Below are 21,194 nucleotides of genomic sequence, written 5' to 3' on the forward strand. Positions count from 1 at the left end.
ACCGGCCCCGCCCCGCCCCGCAGGACCACCTCTGCATGGTCTTCGAGGCGCTGCACCAGAACCTGCGCTCCGCTGTGAAGCAGTTTGGGCACAAGCGCGGCATCCAGATAGACGCGGTGCGCGCCTACTCGCGCCAGCTGTTCACCGCGCTGCGGCACATGGAGAAGCTGGGCATCGTGCACGCCGACCTCAAGCCGGACAACATCGTCGTCAACGAAAAGTACAACCTGCTCAAGGTGTGCGACTTCGGCTCCGCGGTGGAGGCCGACGACCAGGAGCTCACCCCGTACATGGTCTCGCGCTTTTACCGCGCCCCCGAGATCATGATGGGCCTGCACTTTTCGTGCCCGATCGACGCTTGGGCCGCCGCCGTGTCGCTGTTTGAGCTCTACACCGGCCGCATCATGTTCATGGGCAACTCGAACAACTCGATGCTCAAGCTCATCCAGGAGGTGAAGGGCAAGATGCCGCACAAGCTCATCCGCAAGGGCATCTTTGCAGAGCTGCACTTTGACCCCGACTACGACTTCCTCTACAAGGAGCGCGACCGCGTCACCGGCCGCGAGGTGCAACACCCCCCCCCCCCCCCCCCGGGGGGGGGGGGCCTTCCACCCACACAGGGCTCTCACCCTCGCCCTTGCTGGCCGTAAGTGCTCGGGGCCCCACACCTCGCCGCATCGCTGCCGCGACCTCCTCCTGACTCCAGTACACACGAGATGCAGCCCCCGAGATGTCGCGCCAGAGAGGGACCCGCGCCCGCGCGCGCGCCGCGCCGTGCGAGCCTTCCCGCGCGCCGCCCGCCTCCCCCCTCGCCCCGCCCGCCTCCCGCGCCCCACGCCCCTCCCCTCCCCTCAAGGTGATCCGCCTCGTCAAGTTCGAGCAGCGCGCCATCCCGGGGCACGACCTGCGCTCGCTCCTCTCGCAAGGCGCAAAGCTCAGCGAGGCCGAGGCGCGCAAGGTTGTGATGCTGGCCGACTTTCTCGACAAGGCGCTCACCCTCGACCCGGCCAAGCGGCTGAAGCCGGCCGAGGCGCTCAAGCACCCCTTTTGCGACCTCAACCGCAAGTGACACCTCCGCCGAGCCCTCGGCGTGCACGCCTGTCGATGACGCGCGCGCGCCGCCGCCGCGCCGCCACGCTGCATGCCCCACGTGCCCCCCGCGATACTCAAACGGACGTGAGGGTAATACGAGAGGAGAGAGAGAGAGAGAGAGAGAGAGAGAGAGAGAGAGAGAGAGAGAGAGAGAGACGCCGGACCCCGAGCAGTGGGGTGGTGGTGTCATTGTTTGTGAGAGCGAGCGGGTTCTGGGGGCGTACGGGCAGTCATTCTGATTTCTTTTGTTTGAGCGCGGGCGGGGGCCTCTTGACGATGAGCACGATGCTGGGCACGCTGTACAACGAGACGTCCTCGGGACAAGTCAGCGCTCACGAGATCGCGCGACCTGCGCTGCTGGCCGCGATCGAGCGGCTCGCCGCGCTGCAGCAGCGCGGCGAGCCGTTCGTAGTGGCCGATCTCGGCGTTGCGGCAGGTGCGAACGCGGTGAGCGTCGCCCGGCTTGTGATCTCCGAGTTCATGGGGCGACGACCCGGCGAGGCAATCTCGTATGCGTTCGAGGACCTTCCGCTCAACGACTGGACCGTTCTGGCGCAAACCGTCTCGGCGGCCGAGCTGCCCTGCTTCACTTCATTTGTGCCGCGCTCCTTCTACGAGCCCCTGTTCCCGCCCGCCAGCCTCAGCCTCAGCCTATCGTTCATAACGCTGCACTGGCTCTCGGAGGCGCCTCGGCTCTCCGCCGACGCTGTCCTTGCCATGGAGCGCCACACGGCGGCCGACGTGGCTGCAGAGTGGCGCGACCAAGCGCACGTCGACCTCGTCAGCTTCCTTCGCCTCCGCGCGACCGAGCTGAAGGACGGCGGCGAGGGCGTCTACCTGATGGTGGGCGGCGGCGCCGCGCTTCCGGTGCATGAGTGGGCGCGGCCGCCAAGCGGCGGTCCCTCCATCTTTTCGGTTGCTCTCTCGCGTGCGGTAGCGGCGGGCGACATCGACGAGGCGGCGGCGATGGCGGCCTCAGTGGCCTACCACCTGCGGACGGACGACGAGGTGCGCCGCGCCGCTGGCGAGGTAGGCGCGTCTCTCGAGCTGCTCGACGTAACGTCGGCAGAGGTTCGTGTCGCGGAGGGCAGGAGCGCGGAGGAGCATGCCGACCTCGCCTGGGCGATTCACTCCAACTCGATCCTCTCTTCGTCTGGGATCGGCGACGAGGCGGGCGAGCGCGTGCGCCTGCACCTGCGAGACGTGGTCGCCACCGAGTTTGGAGACTCGGGCGCCACCATTTCCTACGTCTCCCTCGCTGTGCGACGCCGCCCTCGGGAGGCCAACGCCGCTAGCGAGGAGGGAGCTGTCGCGCCCGCTTCGGAGGCGGTGGCCACGGCGGCGCTTGAGAGCCGCCGGCTTCCGCGCGCGGCGCCCGCCGGGTGCTCGTACTCGCAGCGTGGGTGGGACCCGATGTGGCTCGCTAGGGCGCTGGCCGACCCGGCACGGCCGACCTTCTTGTTCGGCTCCACCCCTCCACGCGACGGCACGACCGCTGCTGAGGCGGCGCAGATTTGCGCCAAGTTCGTCGCCCGCTCGCGCGCGCACGCCTCGGACGGGTTCATCGTCTACGACATCCAAGACGAGTCGTCCCGCAACGCCGAGTCGCGCCCCTTCCCCTTTCGGCGCACGATCGACCCGAGCGAGTACGCGCAGCACTTCCCGCCAGCGTCGGGCAAGAGCACCGTGCTGTACAAGGCGCCCGCCGCCCCTCCCCGCACACCGGCTGCCGCCCCGAACACTCGCACCCGCCTCCATACGCGTCCGCACCACCCCGCACGCAGCCACCCCCGCCCGCGCAACCCCCGGGCCGCCACCATGCCAATTGCCTCCCCCGCAAGGCGTGCTCCGAGGCGGACGAGGCCGCCTTTGCCTCGTGGCTCGACGGCGCCCAGCGGCGCAACCACCACACGCTCAACCTCGTCGGCCCCTCCTCCTCGGGAGACACGCCGCGCATCTCGATGGAGCGCGCGGCCGCGCTGGTCAACGAGCGGCCCGGGATGGCTTTCGGCTGCGTCACCATCGCCGAGCGGCACCTCACCAAGGGGACGGAGCACCTCAACCTGCTCCGCAAGGCGGGGTACGGCGCAAAGTGGTTCATCTCGCAGGCCGTCTACGACGCTGAGGCGACCATCAAGCTGCTGCACGACTACGCGGGCGAGTGCCGCAGGCGCGGCTGCAGGCCCGTCAAGATCCTCCTGACGTTTGCACCCGTGGGGCGGCCAAAGACGCTCCAGTTCGTCAAGTGGCTCGGAGTCCACGTGCCGTCTGCGGTCGAGGAGCGGATCCTCGCAAAGGTGCGCAGCACCGTCGGGGACGCCACACGCCCTGCGGCCACTCCCTCCCTCGTTGTCGAACAGGCAAACGCCACCGAGTCCAAGACAAAGGAGGCTGCGGTGCTCGAGTCGATCGACGTCTGCTGCGAGGCTCCGCAAACCTCGTCACAGCCCCACCCGCGGGACCCGTCACGAACAGCCGAAAGTCGTGTGTCCGTGTAGGCATTGCAGCGGATCCTCCAGATGGCGGGCGGCTGCGGCGTGCCACTAGGCCTCTCCGTGGAGTCGCTCTCCGGCTTCCGCGAGGAGATTGATGGCTGTTTCGAGCTGTTTCGCCGGCTGCAGGCCACGATGCTCGACTCTGTCTGCTCTCCGTGGGCAGTCCGCTGGTACCGCGTGCCCGTCCACTCGATGGCCCGGTCGCATTCGGAGGAGCAGCTCGCGGCGGACGCTGGCCCCGAGATGGCGGAGGAGGAACAAGCGGGCAGCCGCGCGGCCGGCTCGATCTAGATTCGGGCATCGTTCGGTGTCTCGGACGTCGCGCAGAAGGTCGCTACGAGGTGGCAGGTGCATAGCGGGTGGGCGACATCTCTCCCCGCGGGCGAGTCCCCGCGCCCGCAGTCATTTCTTTTGCTATAATATGCATGATGCTTTCAAAGGATCAAAGCTAGTGCGGCGAAAAAGCGCTAAGCGGCGGGCGGAGCCCCCCGCCGGCCGCCCCGCGGGGCCGCGTACATTTCGAGCGTACAGTAAAATAAAAGCGAAAAACAGGCGCGGTGAAACAGAAACGAGAAAGCGGGGGACGTTCCAGCGGGGAGACCGCGTTCAGGCCCAGCTAAAACACCTAATCCCTCACACCAAGATCGTGCAGGGCGGGGACACGTGTCACCACATGGTCGGATGTGGTGCGTCCCACCATCCATCTCTCGTCTGAGTTTGACTGTTGAGAGAACACTGTTGTAGTATGTAGCTGTGGCACTTTACGCTCACGTACTGCACGTGCACCAAGCAGCAGCAGCGCGCAACGGGCCTCGCGTCCAGCATGAAGCGTGCGTTATGACAGCCTTTCATACTCTGCTCTGCCTCGGAGGCAGGGACAGCAGACGCTAAAGAAGCTCGTTTGGGAGCTGACCTTTGGCACTGGCACTGGCACCGGCTCAGCAGCATCCGGTCTGTCCTCAACGCCCACGGTGCTCATGAACTCCGGCTTTTGCGCCGGCGCTGTATAGGCAGGGTGATCATTGGTGATGAAGTGGCCGAGGCGCTGCATCTGTCTCCCCACGCCCTTCTTCTTAGCACGAGAAGGTGTCGCGGTGCCGTGATTAGGAATTTCCTCACGCGGCGTCCCGAAAACCTTGAAGGTCGTCGCCGATCCCGAGCGCTCCAAGGACAGGCACGCCGCGTCGCTGTCTTCCATGAGCTGCTGCATGAAGCTAACGGCTTCTTGTTGCTTGGGAGAGAGCTTTGAAAGTTGCAAAGGCGCTTTTCTCAGCGCCTCCAGCTCGGCCACAGTGAAAGTGGGAGCCTCGCTGCCGCTGCCGACGCCCGTCTCGCTGCCCGCACTACGATTGGCGCCAGAGGTACTGCCGTTGCTGCGCTGTTTCGAGGAGCGGCGAATGGGCATGGTGTTTTTCGTCTTTGTGTCAAAGCGAAGGTCAACCCGTCGGCGAAGCGGCCCCCTTTTACGCGAGGAAACAAGCAATAAAAGAATTTTACGAATAAAACGCGCGCCTGGCGCCCAGCACAATGTCCTTGATGCATTGCTCCATGCTATGCCGTGACTGGTTTGTTCGAGCGGCGGGCCCTGTCTGTCTGTCGGCAGCTACTTAGAGCCTACTTAATTTCCGGCGGCCAGGAACCCCCCCAAATGCCCAAAATCCTACCTCCATGGTCCCCGGACCCCGCAAAAAAATACTCGCGCACCAGGCGCCGTCGGTGAACGTCGGTCAATCAACCCCCCCAACCGAACACCCCCTTCCCGGCAGCCATGCATGTACCGTACCTCGCTTGCAGCTACGGCAGGCAACGAGCAGGACGCGGGGCTCCTTTGCCTCTCACAGGTTGCGCTGGCACGCGAATTGTCGGTCGACCAGACCACGCCGGACGCGGCCTCGGGCGTGATAGTGGGCTCAGGCGCAGGTCCGTTCGAGCACTCGGAACCTTTCCTTTGCCACCGCCACCGCCACCGCCACCGCCACCGCCACCGCCACCGCCATCGCTCCAATGCCGAATCCCTTCCCCCATGCCGACACCACCCCGCTGCTATCGCCGATGCTGTCGCCGATGCCGGCGCATGCGCTGCCGTTGACGATGGCGGTGCCGGTGGCGATGGCGATGCCGATGACGCCGTCGCTGCTCTACTTAGGGGTAGGTGTCTCGCCTGCACCCCCCATTTCCCGAAGGACGGCAGCAGATTGGGCCCCTCCTCGACTCGACCTCCATGCCGCTCGACCGAGCTTGTACAACTTCTTCATGAAGGACGAGATGGCGCGGCTCAAGGCGGCCAACTCGGAGATGTCGCACAAGGATCAGACAAGGATTCGTTCAAGCAGGCCGCGCGCAACCTGAGGGAGGGTGTAGAGGATGTAGAGTGTAGAGCGCTGTAGAGCTGTAGAGCTGTAGAGCTGGAGAGCGCTGTAGAGCTGTAGAGCTCTACATCCGCCGCGTGACGAACTGCCTGTGTTGTAGAGCGATGTAGAGGCGCTCTACAACGTGAAATCTCTACAACAACTCTACATCATAAGCGCGAACGAGGCACGGTCGCTCTCCGACATGAGGCGCGTTGCACTTGCCAGTGCTGCCCTGGCCTTCTGTCTGCCCGCCCAATGGGTGGCAGGTGCCTCTGCTGCTGTGGCATGCCTCACGGCTGCGACTGGCCGGCGCCTCGGCGCGTCAGCTCGGCTCGGCGTAGCGATCGTGGCCAGCGCAACTCGCCTGGACTCAACGCTCAGCCACGGAGCTCCCGCACGCGCTGGCGCTAGGCATGGCGCATGCAGCGCGTCTGAATGCTCGCCTCGCCTCGCGCAAATGCGACCGTCCTCGCAGCCGACAGTCCACCGCCTGCTAAAGAAGCACAGCGACGAATGCGGCACCGGCGACGTATGGCAGGCTGGTCATGACGCAGTTATAGGGTGTTGTGTGCCGTCAGAGTGACTATCTGTGTGTCAGGGATAGTCAGGGCCGTCCATCAGAGCTCCAGTAAGCTCGGAGACACCCCATTAGCGCGGCTCGACCTCTTTGAGTCACTGCCTTCCCGGCGGTTTGGCTGTAGCTGCCTCTACAACAAACTCTACAGCAAAATCGCGCTCTACATCGCTCTACAACGCAGGCAGTTCGTCACGCGGCGGATGTAGAGCTCTACAGCGCTACAGCGCTCTCCAGCGCTCTACATCTCTACAGCTCTACAGTGCTCTACACTCTACATCCTCTACACCCTCCCTCAGCGCGAAGGGGGGGCGGCGGAGGGGGGGGCGGCGGCGAGGGCGGTGGGGGAGACGGGTGCGGCGAGGAGGGGAGCGGCGGGGAGGGGGAGAGGAAGAGAAGAGGGAAAGAGGTTGACGGATGGGAGCGAACACCACCCGTGAGGGATATCCGTGCCAGCCATTACCACAGGTCGGACACCACCTCGCAAAAGAAAAAACGAACGAATGCCGATCGCGTAAACGGCGTCGAATGAAGCCCGCCGAGTTTGATCGACAATCGCGAGATTTGACCGCCGTCGACCAGAGGATCGCCGCATGGCAGACGATGATGCGTCAGCTTGCGCGGCGCTCGCGCCGCGCCGGCTGGCCCATCGAGCGCGCTCTCTCCCCTCATTGGGCGTCTCGGAGCTCGCATAGGTTGGCGGCGGAGTAGGACCGTTCCGCTTGCGGGGGGGACGAAAGCATGGAATGCAACCTTCCGCTAGCAGAGCGAGCCTCTCGACGCGCGTCGACGAGGATGGTAGCCATTCGAACCTGCCACTCTCCGTTCTGAAAAAGCAGTACGAGCGTCCGCACGCAATTTCAAGGTGGGCGCCAAAGCCCCGCCGGTACAATCGCAGCTCCTTCCTCCGCAGCGCCTTAAACCGCCTTCGGCGCTTTTTTGCCAATTCGCGCTTCGCTTGAACTGAATTGCGGTGTCGCACGAAGTCCAGGCAGTGGTCGAGGAGCAAGTTTGTAGCAAGCGGGGTCGCAACCACGAGCACGGAACCGTCTGTTGCAATCAAAGAAGCGACCTTGACACCTGAGTGGAATGCCGCGATGCCGTGCGTAACCAACAGCGGGTCGTTGTTGACGAGTGGCGTGAGTACCATCAATGTTGGCACCATGGCAAAGGCGCAACTCTGAGGTGATTTCACGAGCATGCGCACCCATTTGACGCAGAGGTATCCGACAGCCGAGCCGGCTTCGTAGCCGCTGAGAAATGCAGAGTTGCCGCCGAGGGAGACCAAGCCCGGTGGCAATCCGAAGCATCGTGATCGAACGGTGCAGAGCCACTCAAAGTACTCTGTGCGCTCATCAAGAAGCAGGTATCTATGGCTAGCCCAAGACGAAGCTGAGTGGTAGTATCGGGTGGCGTTTGAAATCAGCTGAACTTGATTTCCTTCCAGCGCCCAATGCCGCACCGAAAGGTGCGTTCCGACAAGCCGCAATGGGGCAACATGACCTGGTTTGAGCTCCCAATTTCGCAGCGAAAGGTGTGCATCGAGATTCAGCAACGGGGCAAGTCCTTCAGGCCAACGCCAATCGCAATCGTTTCGCAGTTGGGGCGAAGTTCGGTCTTCCTCTTCGTCATCGATCGGCGGCGAGAGGCGGCGAGTGGTGACGCGAATTCAACCGAAATCGCGCCACCCTTTGTGCACTTTGAGCAAGAGTCACTCCTCGTCTCTCGCAATGGTGTTGTGACGGTTGAATTTTTGCCGATTTCTGTAAGCGTCCATTTTTGAATAGGTTTGGAAACCACCGAGGGGTACGATTCCACATAATTCATCCGACGGAAACGTGGCGATGGCACCTGATTCGAGGCGCAGTGGGGGGGTGTGTGTGTGAGGATTTGGTTCTGAAGAAGGTGGGGCGAACCGAGGGGGATGGGGGAGGGTCACCGTTTGGGCGAGCCAAGGCTGTGGCGCCGACGGCGGCACCCTTGTACGAGGCTGTGAGGGGAGCGGCGGCGAGAGGGGGGGCGGCAGCGACGCAGGCGAGCCGCACACGCGCGCGACTGAGGGAAGCGCGGGCGGCGGGAAAAGGAGAACGGCGGCGGCGGCGAGGCGCAAAACGGGGGCGGCGGAAGTGGGGGCGACGGCGGCGGCGGAGTGAACGGCGGCGCGCGCACGGACGGCGACGAAATCGACGGCGGGGAGGGGTGGGGCTGCATGGCGGCGGCGGACGCGCGCACATTTGTCGTGCTTGCGCATTGGCACTCGACGTCCTCCTCGGCGACCTGCGTGCGCGCGGGAACGGCAGGGGTCATTTCGCGCGCACCGGGCGGCGCCGTGCTCGCAGCAGCCGGGATCGCGGCAGAGTATGGTGGAGAGCTCTACCCGCGCACCTGCCCAGCGATGAGCTCGACGCCGCTCCTGGCAGGCGAGGCAGGGATCTCGGCGACGTTGGAGAGCGGGCGCACGATGTCGTGGGCGACGCCCGTCCGCAGCCACGTCGTGGTGACGACGATGGCGAGGAGCATCACGGTGGAGAGGAGCGTCCCGGCGCTGCTTGGGCTCGCTCGAGTTTCCGGTCTGGGCATGGGCACGGGTTTTTCATTTATCAGGGCTTTGAGGTGGACCTCCAAGAATTGTTTTCTCCTTCCTCGAGACGATTGCGCTGGAGCGCTCGTCCCCGCGGGCAAGAGGCGATATACGGCGCTGCCTCCGCACCGCTACGCGATGACACAAGCGACGCAATCCCGGCGACATGCAGGCACCCAATGCTGTGCCGGAGGCTGACTGGTCGAGGCGGTCGACCTCGTCGTGGCTCTTCCACGCGCCGCCGCTTCTCGTGTGGACAGCTGGTTCGGCTCGGACGCAGTGGACAAGAGGACCACCACATTCGCTGGCACACCGCGGCCGACGCTGTCTGCGCTCCCACGCAAGCGCCGGTATCCAAATCGAATGCATGCGTTACTGCGCTTACTGCGCGCCGCCGCCTACCTCAGACTCTCAATACCAATGCGCACGCTCCGGCATCGACTACATTGGTCTGCGCGAATTCGAGGCGCCGTGCGACGTTTGAGGCGGACAGCCCTAGGCGACACGGCGTCTGTGCTCGTGTTTATTGTGCTCGTGTTCAAGCAAGAAGCATCAGTGCGGGTACATGCGGTCCTACCACTGCACACAGTGCTTCCCGGACCCGAGCCAGGTTGGCTACGCGATCTGCAGCCCGGTCGGGACAAAAGCTGGCGACCCTCACCGGCTTTGCCAAGCACCTGCTCGAAGAGGAGCCGTCGCATCGGGCACAGCAGCGCCCCCCCGCCGCGACGCGGCGATCGTCCATCGCCGTACCGGCGACCTGAGCCTGCGCCTGCGCCGGCAGCGGCGGCGCCGGCCGCCGCGGCGCCGGCAGCCGCAGTGCCCCGTGCGCGCCGCCGCATCATCTAGAGGTGAGACGGGGTGAGTGGCGAGTGTGCGGCGGCCGGAGGGCGCGTCAGACGACCGCGAGGGCGGCCCACATGCGGAGTGACTTTTAGAAGTCACCCCGTTTCGGGCGTCTCACCGGCGTACTTGAGGTGCTTCAGACGGACGCAGTGGGCTGTCGGCAAGGTAGGTGAGTGTCTAGGGGTCATCTCTAAGCTGGTTAGCTTCTACGGAGAGACACCGCCGGTCGGGTCGGGTCATCTCTAGGCTGGTTAGCTTCTACGAGAGACTCCGCCCCTCTCTCCACCCGGCCATTTTCCAACGGGTGACGGTAGACCAGTGTTGCAGTGACCACCACTGCAGACAGCCCTTCCCGACGGGGACGCCATCACCCTCGCCCAGGGATCTACAATGCTGATTGCTGTCTCAAGGTCCGACAGGTTCGGCACCGGGCACCGCCTCGGTATACAAAATGCGCCTGCGGGCGGACCCTCACAGATCACAGATCACATAAACTTCTTTTCACAGTCGCGTGAATCGTGTCGTGCGACCGCCTTTGCTTGTAAAATTCTTTTCACATATGTTAGTGCCAGTGCGCGCCAGTCCCGTGCCCAGTGTTGTGGCACGGCGTTTTGTTCTCCCATTCTTTTCACTTGTGCGACGGAGTTTGCATGTAAAATTCTTTTCACATATCGGCTGGAGCCGCGACAAGCGATGTTGGCGAGAGCAGCGTCGTTCGCCGGTCGGGTCTCGTCGCTGCGGCTCGTCGCTGCGGCGCCGCTCGCGCCGGTGGGCCAGGTGCGGCATGCGGGCAAGAAGGCGGGCGGCACTGGCGGCGTGACGCGCTCCTCCAACCCCAAGTACCTCGGCGTCAAGGTGCTCGGTGACCAGGAGTGCAAGGCGGGGAGTGTCCTCGTGCGGCAGCGCGGCATGCGGTTTGTGCCGGGGGAGAACGTCGGGCGCGGGCGCGATGACACGCTATTCGCACTGACGGCCGGCTTCGTCGAGTTCCAAAAGGTCTGGTTCCCCAAGCGACGCCACTTTGTGCATGTCCGGCAGGTCCGCGCTCGACTTGCCCCAGCGATAAATACGCTCGGTTATCCCACGCGCGCCTCACAGCAGGGGGGAGGGTTGAGGCCCCAAGTTTGCCCGCGCCGCGGCGACTCTCCCACCGTCCGCGCCGCCTCAATGCCCTCACAGGGAGACCAAGCCGATGTGCTTGCGCGAATCGATGCTCGGAGGCAGCGACGCGAGAGAGAAAAGATGTCACGCCGGCAGGCGACATGGGACTTTGGCGGCCAGGAGGTCGCCGGGGGGGTGTCACGAGGGGGCGGCTAGGAGTGAGGCGAGATGTGCGAAGAAGACCGCCGGTCTCTGGGGGCCGGCCGCGCCGCACCAGGTCGCAGATCGGGACGATGTGGGGGTGGTCGGTTGTGTATTGGGGGGTCGCGGAGCTAAGCGACGCAAAATACCGGGCGCTACTCGTACTCTCTGTCTGCAAAACATATTTTCAGAGGAGACGCCTTGTGCGTGGTTGGACGAGCTTTGCCCGCGCCGACGCAAGGAAGGAAGCACACGGCCTCACCATGTGCATTGGCCGTTGCGCGCGCGCACGGACGCACACACGCCATCGCACACGGGGTGCGCGACTGTCTCGCCCGCCCCCCCATTTACCATTTTCGATTTTCCCCGCACACAGTGTGTCTCCCCTCTCCCGTCTGGCTCTGGGTGCGCGCGTGGGGTCCCGCGCCGGGGAGGCGTGTAGCGTGTGGCGCATGGAAGCGTGAGAGCGCGCCCGGGGGTGGGGTGGGGGGGGTGGGGTGGGGGGGTGAGGGGGTGCAGTCTCTCGCTGTCGCTCTCGCCTCTCCGCTCTCGGTCTCTTTTACGGCTTTGGTCTTACGCGGAGACTGCGCGCGCGCGTGTGCGCCCCCCCGCCTGTGCGGAGGTGGGAGGATGCCCCACACATCGGGCCAAACACCCTCTCACTTCTCTCCACCCCCCCCCAGGAGCCCCGCTCCTGTAGGCGAGCGAGATCGCCCACATGTTGTCTTCGCAACAACCCATTGCGCGCCCTCACAGCTGCCAAGCCGAAACCTCGCGGAGCCGCTCAAAGACGCTGCGTTGCACGGCCGCGGCCAACTCATCCACCTCCACCACCGCCTCGACGCTCGAAAGCGAGTACTCAGCGATGTGGCGCCGGCAGAGGCCGACAGCGTGGCCGATCGCCGCGCTCCACCACGCGGTCTCCACCGGCGCGCCGGCCGCCGCCGCCGCCTTTGCGTGCTCGTCGAACGCGCCGCAGACGCCGGCGAAGAAGTTTGCAAAGAGCTCCTTCTTCTCGCGCCGCGCGCGCTCCGAGATGGCCCTCTTGGTTTCGAGGCGCTGCCTACTCGCGCGCGCGCAAGCGTCAAGGAGCGCTGCTGTCGCGCAAGTCGCGCGTGCGACAGAGGGGTGTGTGCGCCCCGCCGCGCTGGTGCTGCCCTCCTCCTCGCCGCCGATCATCTCGACATACTCGGCGTACTTGTCCTCCTCGGCCTTGAGCTCGCCCTCGACGCTCTTGAAGTGCGAGAGCGACCGCTCGAAGAGCAAGTGCAACCCCTCCCACGTCGACGGCCACGCGAGTCGCCTCCGCTCAGGCGCGGAGCAGAGCCAGCCAACCAGCGCCTGCGGGTCGACGAGCTCGCGCCTGTGTCGGCGACGGGACGCGGCTCGGCGTGGCGGGGGAGGAGGGCACGCCCGCGGCGGGCGAATCGGCGCGCCGGACGAGCTTGGAGAGGACGAGCCACGTCATGTGCGGCGAGGCTCGCCTGTGTCCGCAAGAGGGGCGGGCGCGTCTCTCGAGCAAACCAGCTGCGAAGGGGGGCATGGCGCGTGTGTGGCACGGCGCGCGCCAGTAGGCTGCCACCGCGCCGACGACTCGCGCGCGCGCAGGCCCGTCCTGCGCGGCGGCGGCGACGAGCCAGTTGAACTTGTCGAGGAGGCGCTCGAGGTGGGACACGCTCTTGGCGCCCGCGTCGAGCAGCGAGTGCACGACCTACGGGGAGATGCGGGGAGATGCGCGGAGAGAGGGGGAGAGATGTCGCGTCGAGCAGCGAGTGCGCGACCAGAGTCTGCAGCTCGGCCGGCGGCACCTCCCGCTGCAGCCAATCGAGCACGTCCGCCTGCGGGCGCGCCGTCGCGTCATCTCCCCGTATCTCCCCGCATCTCCCCGCATCTCCCCGTCTCTGCCCAGAGGCGCGTCGTGGCGGCATATGGAGGCGACCCCCCCCACACACACACAAGCTTGGCGCGTCCGCCTGCTCTGCCCGCGACCGGAGCCTGCCCATATCTCCCCATATCTCCCCATATCTCCCCACATCTCCCCGCCTGCTCCGCGCGTGACCGGAGCCGGTTGAGGCTAGGACGTGTCTAGGAAGTGTCTAGGAAGTGTCTAGGAAGTGTCTAGCCTGCTCTTCCCGTGACCGGAGCCTGCTCTCCCCATATCTCCCCATATCTCCCCGCCTGCTCTGCCCGTGACCGGAGCCGGTTGAGGAGCGAGACGGACTTGGCCTGCATCGAGCCGGGCTCCGCCACCGCCGACGGGTCGACGGCGCCCCAAGCGGCGGCGCCTGCGCCCCCACGCGGCTGCAAATGAGTCGCGGCGGCGGAGGCTGGCCAGAGGGCTGAGCGGGCGAAGGCGACCGGCGGGCTGCGGCGGCAGGTGGGAGACGAAGGGCGCGGGCAGCCCCTTTTGGAGGCGCTCGAGGTAGGCGAGCCTCAGGCACTTGTCCAGAATGTGGCGCACAAACGCGTCGTGCGGCAGCTCTGCGCGGGGCGAGCCGGCCGCCGCCGCATCGTCCGCCGCGTCCGCCGCGTCGGCCGCGCCGGCCGCGCCGCCGGCGGACAAGCGCGGCGCCCAGGAGGCCTCGAACGGCTCGAGGTTGAAACCAAAGTGCGAGATGTGGAACGAAAGCCAGTCGGCGAGCCTGTTCGCGCGGGTGACGCGCTGGCGGCAGCCCGGGCGCGCCTCCAGCGGGGATCGCGAGCTCGGCCAATCTCGGCCAATCTCGGCTAATCTCGGCTAATCTCGAGCCGGATCGCGAGCTCGGCGTCGAGGCGGTCGAGCGAGGCGTAGAGCGTGTTGACCGCCCGAACGAGCATGCGCGGCGCGGGAGTGAGCAGCCGCGAGATGTCGAGCAGCAGACACGCGTAGTACGTCTGGCGGTGCCGCGGCGCCGGCAGCAGCAGCAGCATCGAAAGCAGCGTCTCCACCTGCGCCAGGCGCGCGTTGCGGACGTGGGGCTGTGCGCCCCCCCCCCCCAAAAAAAAACCAACACACACACACACACACACAACCTCCACCCCAAGGCAGGCTGTTGTCGCGCCAGCGCCCCCCCCTCCTCTCCCCCCCAAGGGCAGGCTGTTGTCGCACACCAGCGGCTCGCACGCATCGATCGCCAGATTCTCTGCGAGCCCGTGCAGCAGCTTAGCCGCGTCCTTGTGCGACTCCTCAAACTGCGACACGAGCAGCCACGCGTACTCCTCCATCAGCGTCCGATCCACCAGGCCAAGCCTGCCGCCGCCGCCGCCGCCGCCGCCGCCGTCGTCGCCCATGGCTGCGTCGCCGTCCCCGTCGGCTGCGGGCTCGGAACAGAGGCGCAGCCGCCGCAAGCAAGGGTAGGTGCAGCCGCGGGTGTGTGCGGGCACGCTCACAGTTGGCAGAGGCAGCGGCTCGAGCGCCGCCAGCTCCGACGCGAAGGAGCGCGACGGGGCGAGCAGGAGGGAGGAGCGCCAGTGGTACGAGTCCGAAGAGAGGGCCTACGGGCGTGTGCTCGTCTGTGGTGTTGCGGTGGACGTGCCGGCCCGCCAGTGGCGGCAGCGCCGCTTCTCGCTCCTAGAGCCGAGAGACACAGCCGAGAGACAGCCGAGACACAGCCAAGAGACAGCCGAGACACAGCCGAGAGACAGCCGAGAGACAGCCGAGAGACAGCCGAGAGACAGCCCCGCCCCCGCTGCATGCCCCGGGCTTTCCCGGGCGGCTCGCCTCGACGAGGGCGAAGAGGGCGTCAAAGTGCTCCGTCACCTGCGGTCGGGATCGGGGACAGATCTGGAGCTGGAGCGAGGGAGATGCTTTCAAGGCGCCGTGTGAGTCACCTCCCCCGGCCGCGTGGCGCCGCCGTAGGGCAGCAGCAGGGCCGGAGCGGAGAGCGCGTCGGCCCCCCGCGTGGCGGCGTAGGCGCGCACGGCGCCGAGCAGTGCAGCGGACCGCTCCGGCGCGTCGCGCGTGAAGACTTCCCCGCCAAGGGCGAGGCTGTCCAACACGACGCAAGCAAACCACTCGGCCCGGGCGGGAAGCACGCCGGGCTCGGCGGTCACCGCGAGCAGCGTCTCGAGCAGCGCGAGCGCAGAGTCCACCGAGGCGACGCGCGCATTGGCGAGCTCGATGGCGAAGCGGCAGAAGGCACGGATCGAGAAGGTCGCGTGCACGTCGAGCGCCTCCTGCAGCTCGCGACCGAGCTGCGCGACAATGTCGGCCGCGACCACTCCGTCCGGCTCGCCCTGCGGGTTGGCAGCGAGCAGGCCGCACAGCGCGCCGTAGATGGGCGCCTTGGGCTGCAGGCCGCGCACGCAGTCGAGGATGGTGTCATAGATGAGCGTGCGCGACGTCGGCAGCTCGGCGGTGAGCGCCGCGGCGAGGCCCCGGAGGTGCGAATTGAGGTCGGCTATCGAGCGGTCGCCGATGCGGACGATGAGGTTGACCAGCCGCTTCTCGATGCTCTCCTCCTCGGGCTCCTCGCGTGCGCGTTTGTTGACCGGCATGTGCTGGAGGCGTGTGCGAGAGGCGTGGAGCTAAAGTGTTTTTCTTTTTCTCTTCGGGAAGTTATTTCCCAGGGAGCGAGAGAGTTTCCCTGAGCACTTGGAGCGCCGAAATTCTCTTCTCTCGAGGGACTTCGACGAAACGTACTTCCCAGCCAAACCTACCCAGGATTAGCGTTCTCGGCTCACCTACGCTTCCACGTGAAAACAGCCTAAGCCCCTCCTGCTCGCCACCGTGATGCCGCGGCCTCGGTCCGGCTCGCCAGCGCCGTCGTCCGGGCCCACGGCCGGCACGCCGTCATATTTTCTCGTCGATTCCGCGCGCTCGGCGACCACCGCGGCGCCTCCGAAAGCGCCGTTTCGACACGCTGCAGCCGCGGGCCGCGGCACCTCAACTCAGCGCTTCTCGCGCCGCGTCAGAGGTGCTCCGATCGTGCACGCGGGTCGGTTCGGCACGTTGCGTGCGGGTTATTCCTGTATTCGCACTCGCTGCGCCTCGTATCTGCCTTCGACGGCCCGATTCCTCGTAGCCTGCGGTAAGCCTGCGGCCCCACCTGCGCCGCTGCGTGACTCTCTCGCGGCCCACCGCCCACCCGCACGCCGTTCGCCCCCCGCACAGTCGCTTGCTGGAGCCTCGCCGCACGGGCGGTCCTGCGTCTCGGCCACCTCGACTCACCGCGAGCCCGCTCCGCACCTCCCGCGCGCGTGTCTGCCGGCACGGCGTGGCGGGCAAGGCTGCGCTGCGACCGGTGATTTGTCGCGTCCTTGGCACACGCACCCCGGCCCTCCGCAGCCCGCGCTCGCACGCCGGACGCTTGGTTCTCTCCCGTCTTCCCGGCGCCGACGACCGTCTGCTCGCGAAAGATCCAGGCACACGCGTCGATCGCCCGACTCTGCTCGCTCACGTGTCTGACGCCCGCTCTGCCGCCTGCTCACTCCGGAGAGGCGAGCGCCGCCCTCTCCGCTCTCCGCAGGGCGGTGCCGCCCCCATCAACCAAGCTCCGCCGACCTAGCAGACACGCGTGTGAGCTTGCCTGTGTGTCCACTGGTGCAGCAGTGCTGACGAGCAGCCTGCAGGTCTCGGGTGAGTCTCAGTTGCAGAACATTGAATCGTGTGGCAGCCGAGTTGGCTGAGTGAAGAGTGTCTAGTCTGAGAGAGATTTATGAGAGTCGTGATTTCTTTCACTAGTCTGTGTCACTCCAATATGACCATCTCTCTCTCTCTCCGTCTACGAGTATCGAGCTTTGTTGTGTTAATGTGTTTTGGGAATGTCTCGGACAACCGGTAAAAAGAAAAGACAAAGCCGGCGCCGCGACAAGTCGAGACAAGCTCGCATAGAGAGCCCGCCTGCTTGTGCTTCGCCGTCGCCTCCTCCGTGATCGGCGTCAATCGTCGCCTTTGTGCCGCACTAGAGATGAGCGAGGCTGCAGAGCGATCGTCGGCGGACGACGAAAACACTGACCTCTCCGCTCCGCCGCCGGTGCTGAGGCTGGATATCGGAGGCGGCACCGTGGAGCTCCGTGTGCACAATGTGGGCGTGCAGTCGCCGCCTTTCGAGATCATCCCTGACGGCTCTTCCTTCCGCATGAACGGCACGCAGTATGTGCGCGCACAGGAAGGCAGTGTTCAGCACTTGGCGGCTCGGGAGGTAATCTCGCTGAGCGCGGTTGCGTCTCTGGTGTTCAATGCACCAAAGGGGAGCTTCTCCACTACCACTGAGCTCCTCTTGCCAAACATCGGGCGCAAGGCCTTCAACAATGGCTGCAGTGGGCAGATGCAGTACTTTGCCTTGGTCGAGTACCCTGTGGGCCACGTGCAGCTGCAGCCGGTCGTGACTCTCGAGCAGCTCACCCTCGTCCTGCTGCACCCGCCGAGCAAGAGCAAGTTCGCAGGCAAAGCCGGGGGCGGCCTCAGCGCTTCGGGTGTGTCGCTGCTGGAGTCGCTGTTCACGAGCGGCAGCCTGAAGCTCTCTCTGGGCGGCGCAGCCGGCGGGGCGGCCGACGATGGCGGCTTGGCGGGGCTCGAGGCCGGCGAGGCATGGGACTGCATTGAGGCGTATGTCGACTCGCTGACCGGCGACACGCGCGGTACGATGCTCGCCAAGATGCGCGACTTCCTCGCGAGCGGCGCGGGCGGCTTCTCCGGCCGCTGCCGGAGCGCAAGCGGCGGCTCGCTGCCGTCTGGGATGCGATCCGGTCCGCTTGTGCGCCGGGGCAGACGCAGGAGCTCGAGTCGCTGTCGGACTCGCTCGGCCAGGTTAACTCGTCGTACGCCGACGCCGCCGACCCGTCCGCGCACCTCGTCAGCGACGACGTCATCGAGGGCTGCGTCGGATTGCTCGTCTACCACTCGCAGGTGGCGGCGGCCGTCCTGCGGCACCCCACCATGGCGTCGAAGCTCCGCGAGTCGCGCGCCGAGGCCCTCGCCCCGCTGCTGGCAGCGGCGCGCCGACAGGTGCGGCGTGCCCTCGCACCTCCCTCCCGCGCCCCGCCACTCTCTCTCGGGTCGGCCTCTCCTCTCGCTACGGTCACTCTGCAGCGACTACTCTCGACTCTCCCCTGGCCCTCGGCGTCCCCGCCCTCCCGGCGCCTCGACGCTCCGCGCTCACCTCCGCCCACCCCACCCCCTCACGCGCAGCCCACCCTGATCCTCAAGCTCCTCTTCAACCTCTCTGACCGGTCCATTCAGTCCCTCATCCCCGTCATCCTCGCGCCGATTGTGGACGCGCTCGACCTGCGCGGTGAGCGGCTCCTCTCCACGCCGGAGGAGGTCCGCGAGGCGATGAGAGAGGCGAAGAAGGAGCTGGGAGTGCACGAGCCCGTCTACGGCGAGGGCGGCGCGGTGTGCGTGTGCGTCGACGGCCGCAAGGCGTTCGAGCGCCTGATGGGCACCGACGACGAGCCGTCCCAGTACCGCAGGCTCTGCACGCCGTCCCTAGCCAAGTGCCAGCAGTACCCGAACGGCGTCAGCACGTGGGCGACCACCTTTGACGGCGTCAAGGTGGCGAGGCGGACGCACACGTCGCCGCTGGTGGCGCGCAACGCCGCGTGCCGGCTTCTCACGAACTCCACACGTCCCCTGCTCGTGCTCGCGTTGCCCAACGTCAACGACAAGAAGACGTCGGAGCTCAAGTGGCTCTACTCGCCCACCGTCTCCTTCCTCGAGTGGCTCGGCTCGACGCCGACGTTCGACGTGCACACAAAGCAGGAGCTGCCGAACGAGGTCCTCCTCGCTGTCGACGGCGCGGCAATCCCCGTCGCCCTCAACGCGATGGGGTGGACGAGCAACTTCAACTCCGGAGGATACACCGACCAGGACGCGGAGGCCATCCGCAACGTCTACGACTTTGGCGCCATCAACAGGACGCTCGCCGTGGCCCGCGAGGCTGCCGAGGCGCCGGCAGCTGCGCTTCCGCTGGCCGCTCTGCCTCTTGCGGACGCGCCGCTGCCCGCCGCGGCAGCACCACAGGTGTGGCGCTGTACGTATGAAGGCTGCAAATACAAGTCGACGAAGCTCATCAAAACCGGGCTGATGTTTGCGCACGGCCCAACGTCCCAGCGGTGCCCTGGCTCGAACAACCCGCAGTACCGCCCCAGCGCCTTGGCGGTGGTCTCGGCGGTCGTTGTTGGCGACGCCGCCGCTGGTGGCGGCCAGGTCACGCGCGGGGAAGTGGTGGTGGCCGCCACCGGTTCGTAGCGGTGACATGCGTGTGTTTCTTGCCTGTGCCATGGTGTGCGTGCGTGCGCGCGCGTGTGTGTGTGTGTTCGTGTGCGTGTGTGCGGCGTGTGTGTGTGTGGTGTGTGTGCAGACACTGTCTCGGAGACACCGCCTACGGCGCCTTAGAGCTTACTTTAGAGTGTGCTGTTGTTGTGCTGGCTGCTTGTTCGTCAGTAGTGACTTTCCTCTCTTTGTGGCCACCTTTGTTTCGGGTGTGCGCTGGAGCTTTCGATGTAGTCGGCCGCGCACATACGACGCACGCGCGTGACATCATCCGTCGCCTGTCGCGACGAGTTGGCGACGGTCGCCGTCTCGCGATCTCTATACCTTCCTGTCTACCTCGCCCGCAGCGAGTACGACCTCGCGTGCGGGCAGGTTTGAGGACGCATGCGAGTAGAGATAGGCTCAGGCGCATGACGTACGCAGCGGGTACACCGCGCGCGTGTATGTGTATGTGTGTGTGTCCCTGTCTCTTATTTGTCTAAGGTCTGTCTCTGTTTGAGGTGGTCTCTCAGTGAGAGTCTATCTGAGGTGTCGCTCGGTTTGTTCGCCTTAACTAGATAACATTCCCATATTCTTTAATAGCGGCTAGTTTGTCACAACACGTGCCGCAAGACACGGCGCTTCCAATCGAGCAAGTCATTATCTTGGACGCATCCCTCGACGCGAAGAGCCATGCAGTCACTCGAATTACTTGGACCTCTCCTGCAAGTAGAACGAAACATTCTTGGAGCTTCCCCCTACATGCAGGAACGCATCTCATCCGTGGCGACGCGCTGAGCCACCGAGCCGTACTCGGCCGCGCCGCCGCGTCGAGGCACGGGTCCCCCGCCAAGCAGCGACGCCGAAGCGTCGACCGATAGAGCGCCACGCCCAGCAGTATGGGCGTCGACCGCTCTCTCGAGCGGCCGCGTGGCAGTGCGTGGCGCGGGCGCCACGGGCGGCAAGCGTGGAGCCGCTGGAAGAGCCGGTGCGAGCCGTGGACGGCAGCCGCTCCCCACGTCGCCGAGAGAGGCTGCGGGAGAGGGCTCAGGAGGCCACCGGAGGCGCCGGGAGGCTCGGGAGGCGCTAAAAAGTGGCCCGGGCACCTCGCGCCACCCGTCTGGTGGGGCCGGGTGGGCTCAGGAATTAATCCAGGATTTTAAGGTGATCCACTACACCTGACCGAGAATTGGATGTGTCGCTATATACGGGGTGTGGACCCTGAGTTGACCAGGGGTTGTGCGCTGGGCCCTCCTGCTCGGCTCCAGCCAGTAGACAAGTCTTGTCATCAACAGAGTAGAAGGATCTGACCTCGGGGCCGATGTGACCAAGCGCTGGTAGCGTGGTTTAACCTCAAACCCATGGTCTCACAGTGTGCCGGCAGTCGCCGAGCAGTGTCGCTCACACAAGCCGCAGCACAAGTGACTGAGGGCCAGTGAGGGCGAGCCCATCGCTGTCACAGCTGTGGCAGCCGCACAATAGGCTGTGTCAACTGTGCAGAGTGTGTGAGCAGCAGAGGAGCTGCTCTCCAGGCTTCTGTCGCAAAGAGCTGCATGCCACCGAAAGCGCTGTCGAGGTTCGCCGAGCGCGGCGCAGGTTGAGGGAAGCCGCCACCGACGAGCGCGTTGGACTTTTCACTCCGGACAAAAACGGGTACACGCACACGAGCCGCGGTCGTGTACCCGTCTTAGGGGCGAGGCGCGGGACCGTCTGTGGCGAAGTGGGTCGCGTCCCTCGATTTCCTCAACTATAGAATTGAACGCCTACAAAGGGACGGACG

The 21,194-nt window shown here is 65.8% G+C and overlaps 5 protein-coding genes across 5 annotated transcripts in view; 3 read left to right on the plus strand and 2 right to left on the minus strand.

Moving 5' to 3' along the window:
• The window catches only part of EMIHUDRAFT_74571 (hypothetical protein), a gene marked incomplete at both ends in the record, with an annotated part of 1,498 nt that extends 429 nt beyond the window's left edge, over window positions 1-1,069 (plus strand). Inside the window, 2 exons of the mRNA XM_005774909.1 lie at window positions 24-551; window positions 857-1,069. Coding sequence (XP_005774966.1) covers window positions 24-551; window positions 857-1,069 — 741 coding nt within the window. The remainder of the gene's footprint in view (window positions 1-23; window positions 552-856) is intronic.
• A 299-nt stretch (window positions 1,070-1,368) lies between these two features.
• EMIHUDRAFT_240215 (hypothetical protein) lies at window positions 1,369-3,878 on the plus strand (the record flags this gene model as incomplete). Its single annotated transcript, XM_005774910.1, has 5 exons — window positions 1,369-2,421; window positions 2,491-2,778; window positions 2,934-3,389; window positions 3,453-3,506; window positions 3,591-3,878. 5 exons carry the CDS (start codon window positions 1,369-1,371, stop codon window positions 3,876-3,878), a joined length of 2,139 nt encoding a protein of 712 aa, XP_005774967.1.
• Window positions 3,879-8,223: 4,345 nt separating this feature from the next.
• Window positions 8,224-9,092, minus strand: EMIHUDRAFT_240219 (hypothetical protein; the record flags this gene model as incomplete). The annotated part of the gene is made up of 4 exons (XM_005774911.1): window positions 8,224-8,363; window positions 8,452-8,491; window positions 8,745-8,789; window positions 8,898-9,092. The coding sequence occupies 4 exons, from the start codon at window positions 9,090-9,092 to the stop codon at window positions 8,224-8,226; spliced, it is 420 nt and encodes a 139-aa protein (XP_005774968.1).
• A 1,536-nt stretch (window positions 9,093-10,628) lies between these two features.
• On the plus strand, window positions 10,629-11,428 carry EMIHUDRAFT_444249 (hypothetical protein). The gene is made up of 2 exons (XM_005774912.1): window positions 10,629-10,977; window positions 11,119-11,428. The coding sequence occupies exons 1-2, from the start codon at window positions 10,633-10,635 to the stop codon at window positions 11,254-11,256; spliced, it is 483 nt and encodes a 160-aa protein (XP_005774969.1). The 5' UTR covers window positions 10,629-10,632; the 3' UTR covers window positions 11,257-11,428.
• A 563-nt stretch (window positions 11,429-11,991) lies between these two features.
• On the minus strand, window positions 11,992-15,744 carry EMIHUDRAFT_469619 (hypothetical protein; the record flags this gene model as incomplete). Its single annotated transcript, XM_005774913.1, has 9 exons — window positions 15,052-15,744; window positions 14,942-14,980; window positions 14,332-14,715; window positions 14,105-14,169; window positions 13,600-13,883; window positions 13,381-13,526; window positions 13,050-13,079; window positions 12,801-12,952; window positions 11,992-12,604 (listed from the first exon to the last, which is right to left on the minus strand). The coding sequence occupies exons 1-9, from the start codon at window positions 15,715-15,717 to the stop codon at window positions 11,992-11,994; spliced, it is 2,379 nt and encodes a 792-aa protein (XP_005774970.1). The 5' UTR covers window positions 15,718-15,744.
• Window positions 15,745-21,194: the final 5,450 nt, after the last annotated feature.

This window comes from Emiliania huxleyi (genome assembly GCF_000372725.1).
Source record: "Emiliania huxleyi CCMP1516 unplaced genomic scaffold EMIHUscaffold_304, whole genome shotgun sequence".
NCBI lineage: Eukaryota > Haptophyta > Isochrysidales > Noelaerhabdaceae > Emiliania > Emiliania huxleyi.

Excerpts from the sequence above, each read along its gene's own strand:
- EMIHUDRAFT_444249 (XM_005774912.1), top strand. The coding sequence starts at position 10,633 with ATGTTGGCGAGAGCAGCGTCGTTCGCCGGTCGGGTCTCGTCGCTGCGG. Across the intron at positions 10,978-11,118 it reads ACTTTGTGCATGTCCGGCAG|GGAGACCAAGCCGATGTGCT; the intron begins GTCCGCGCTCGA and ends ATGCCCTCACAG.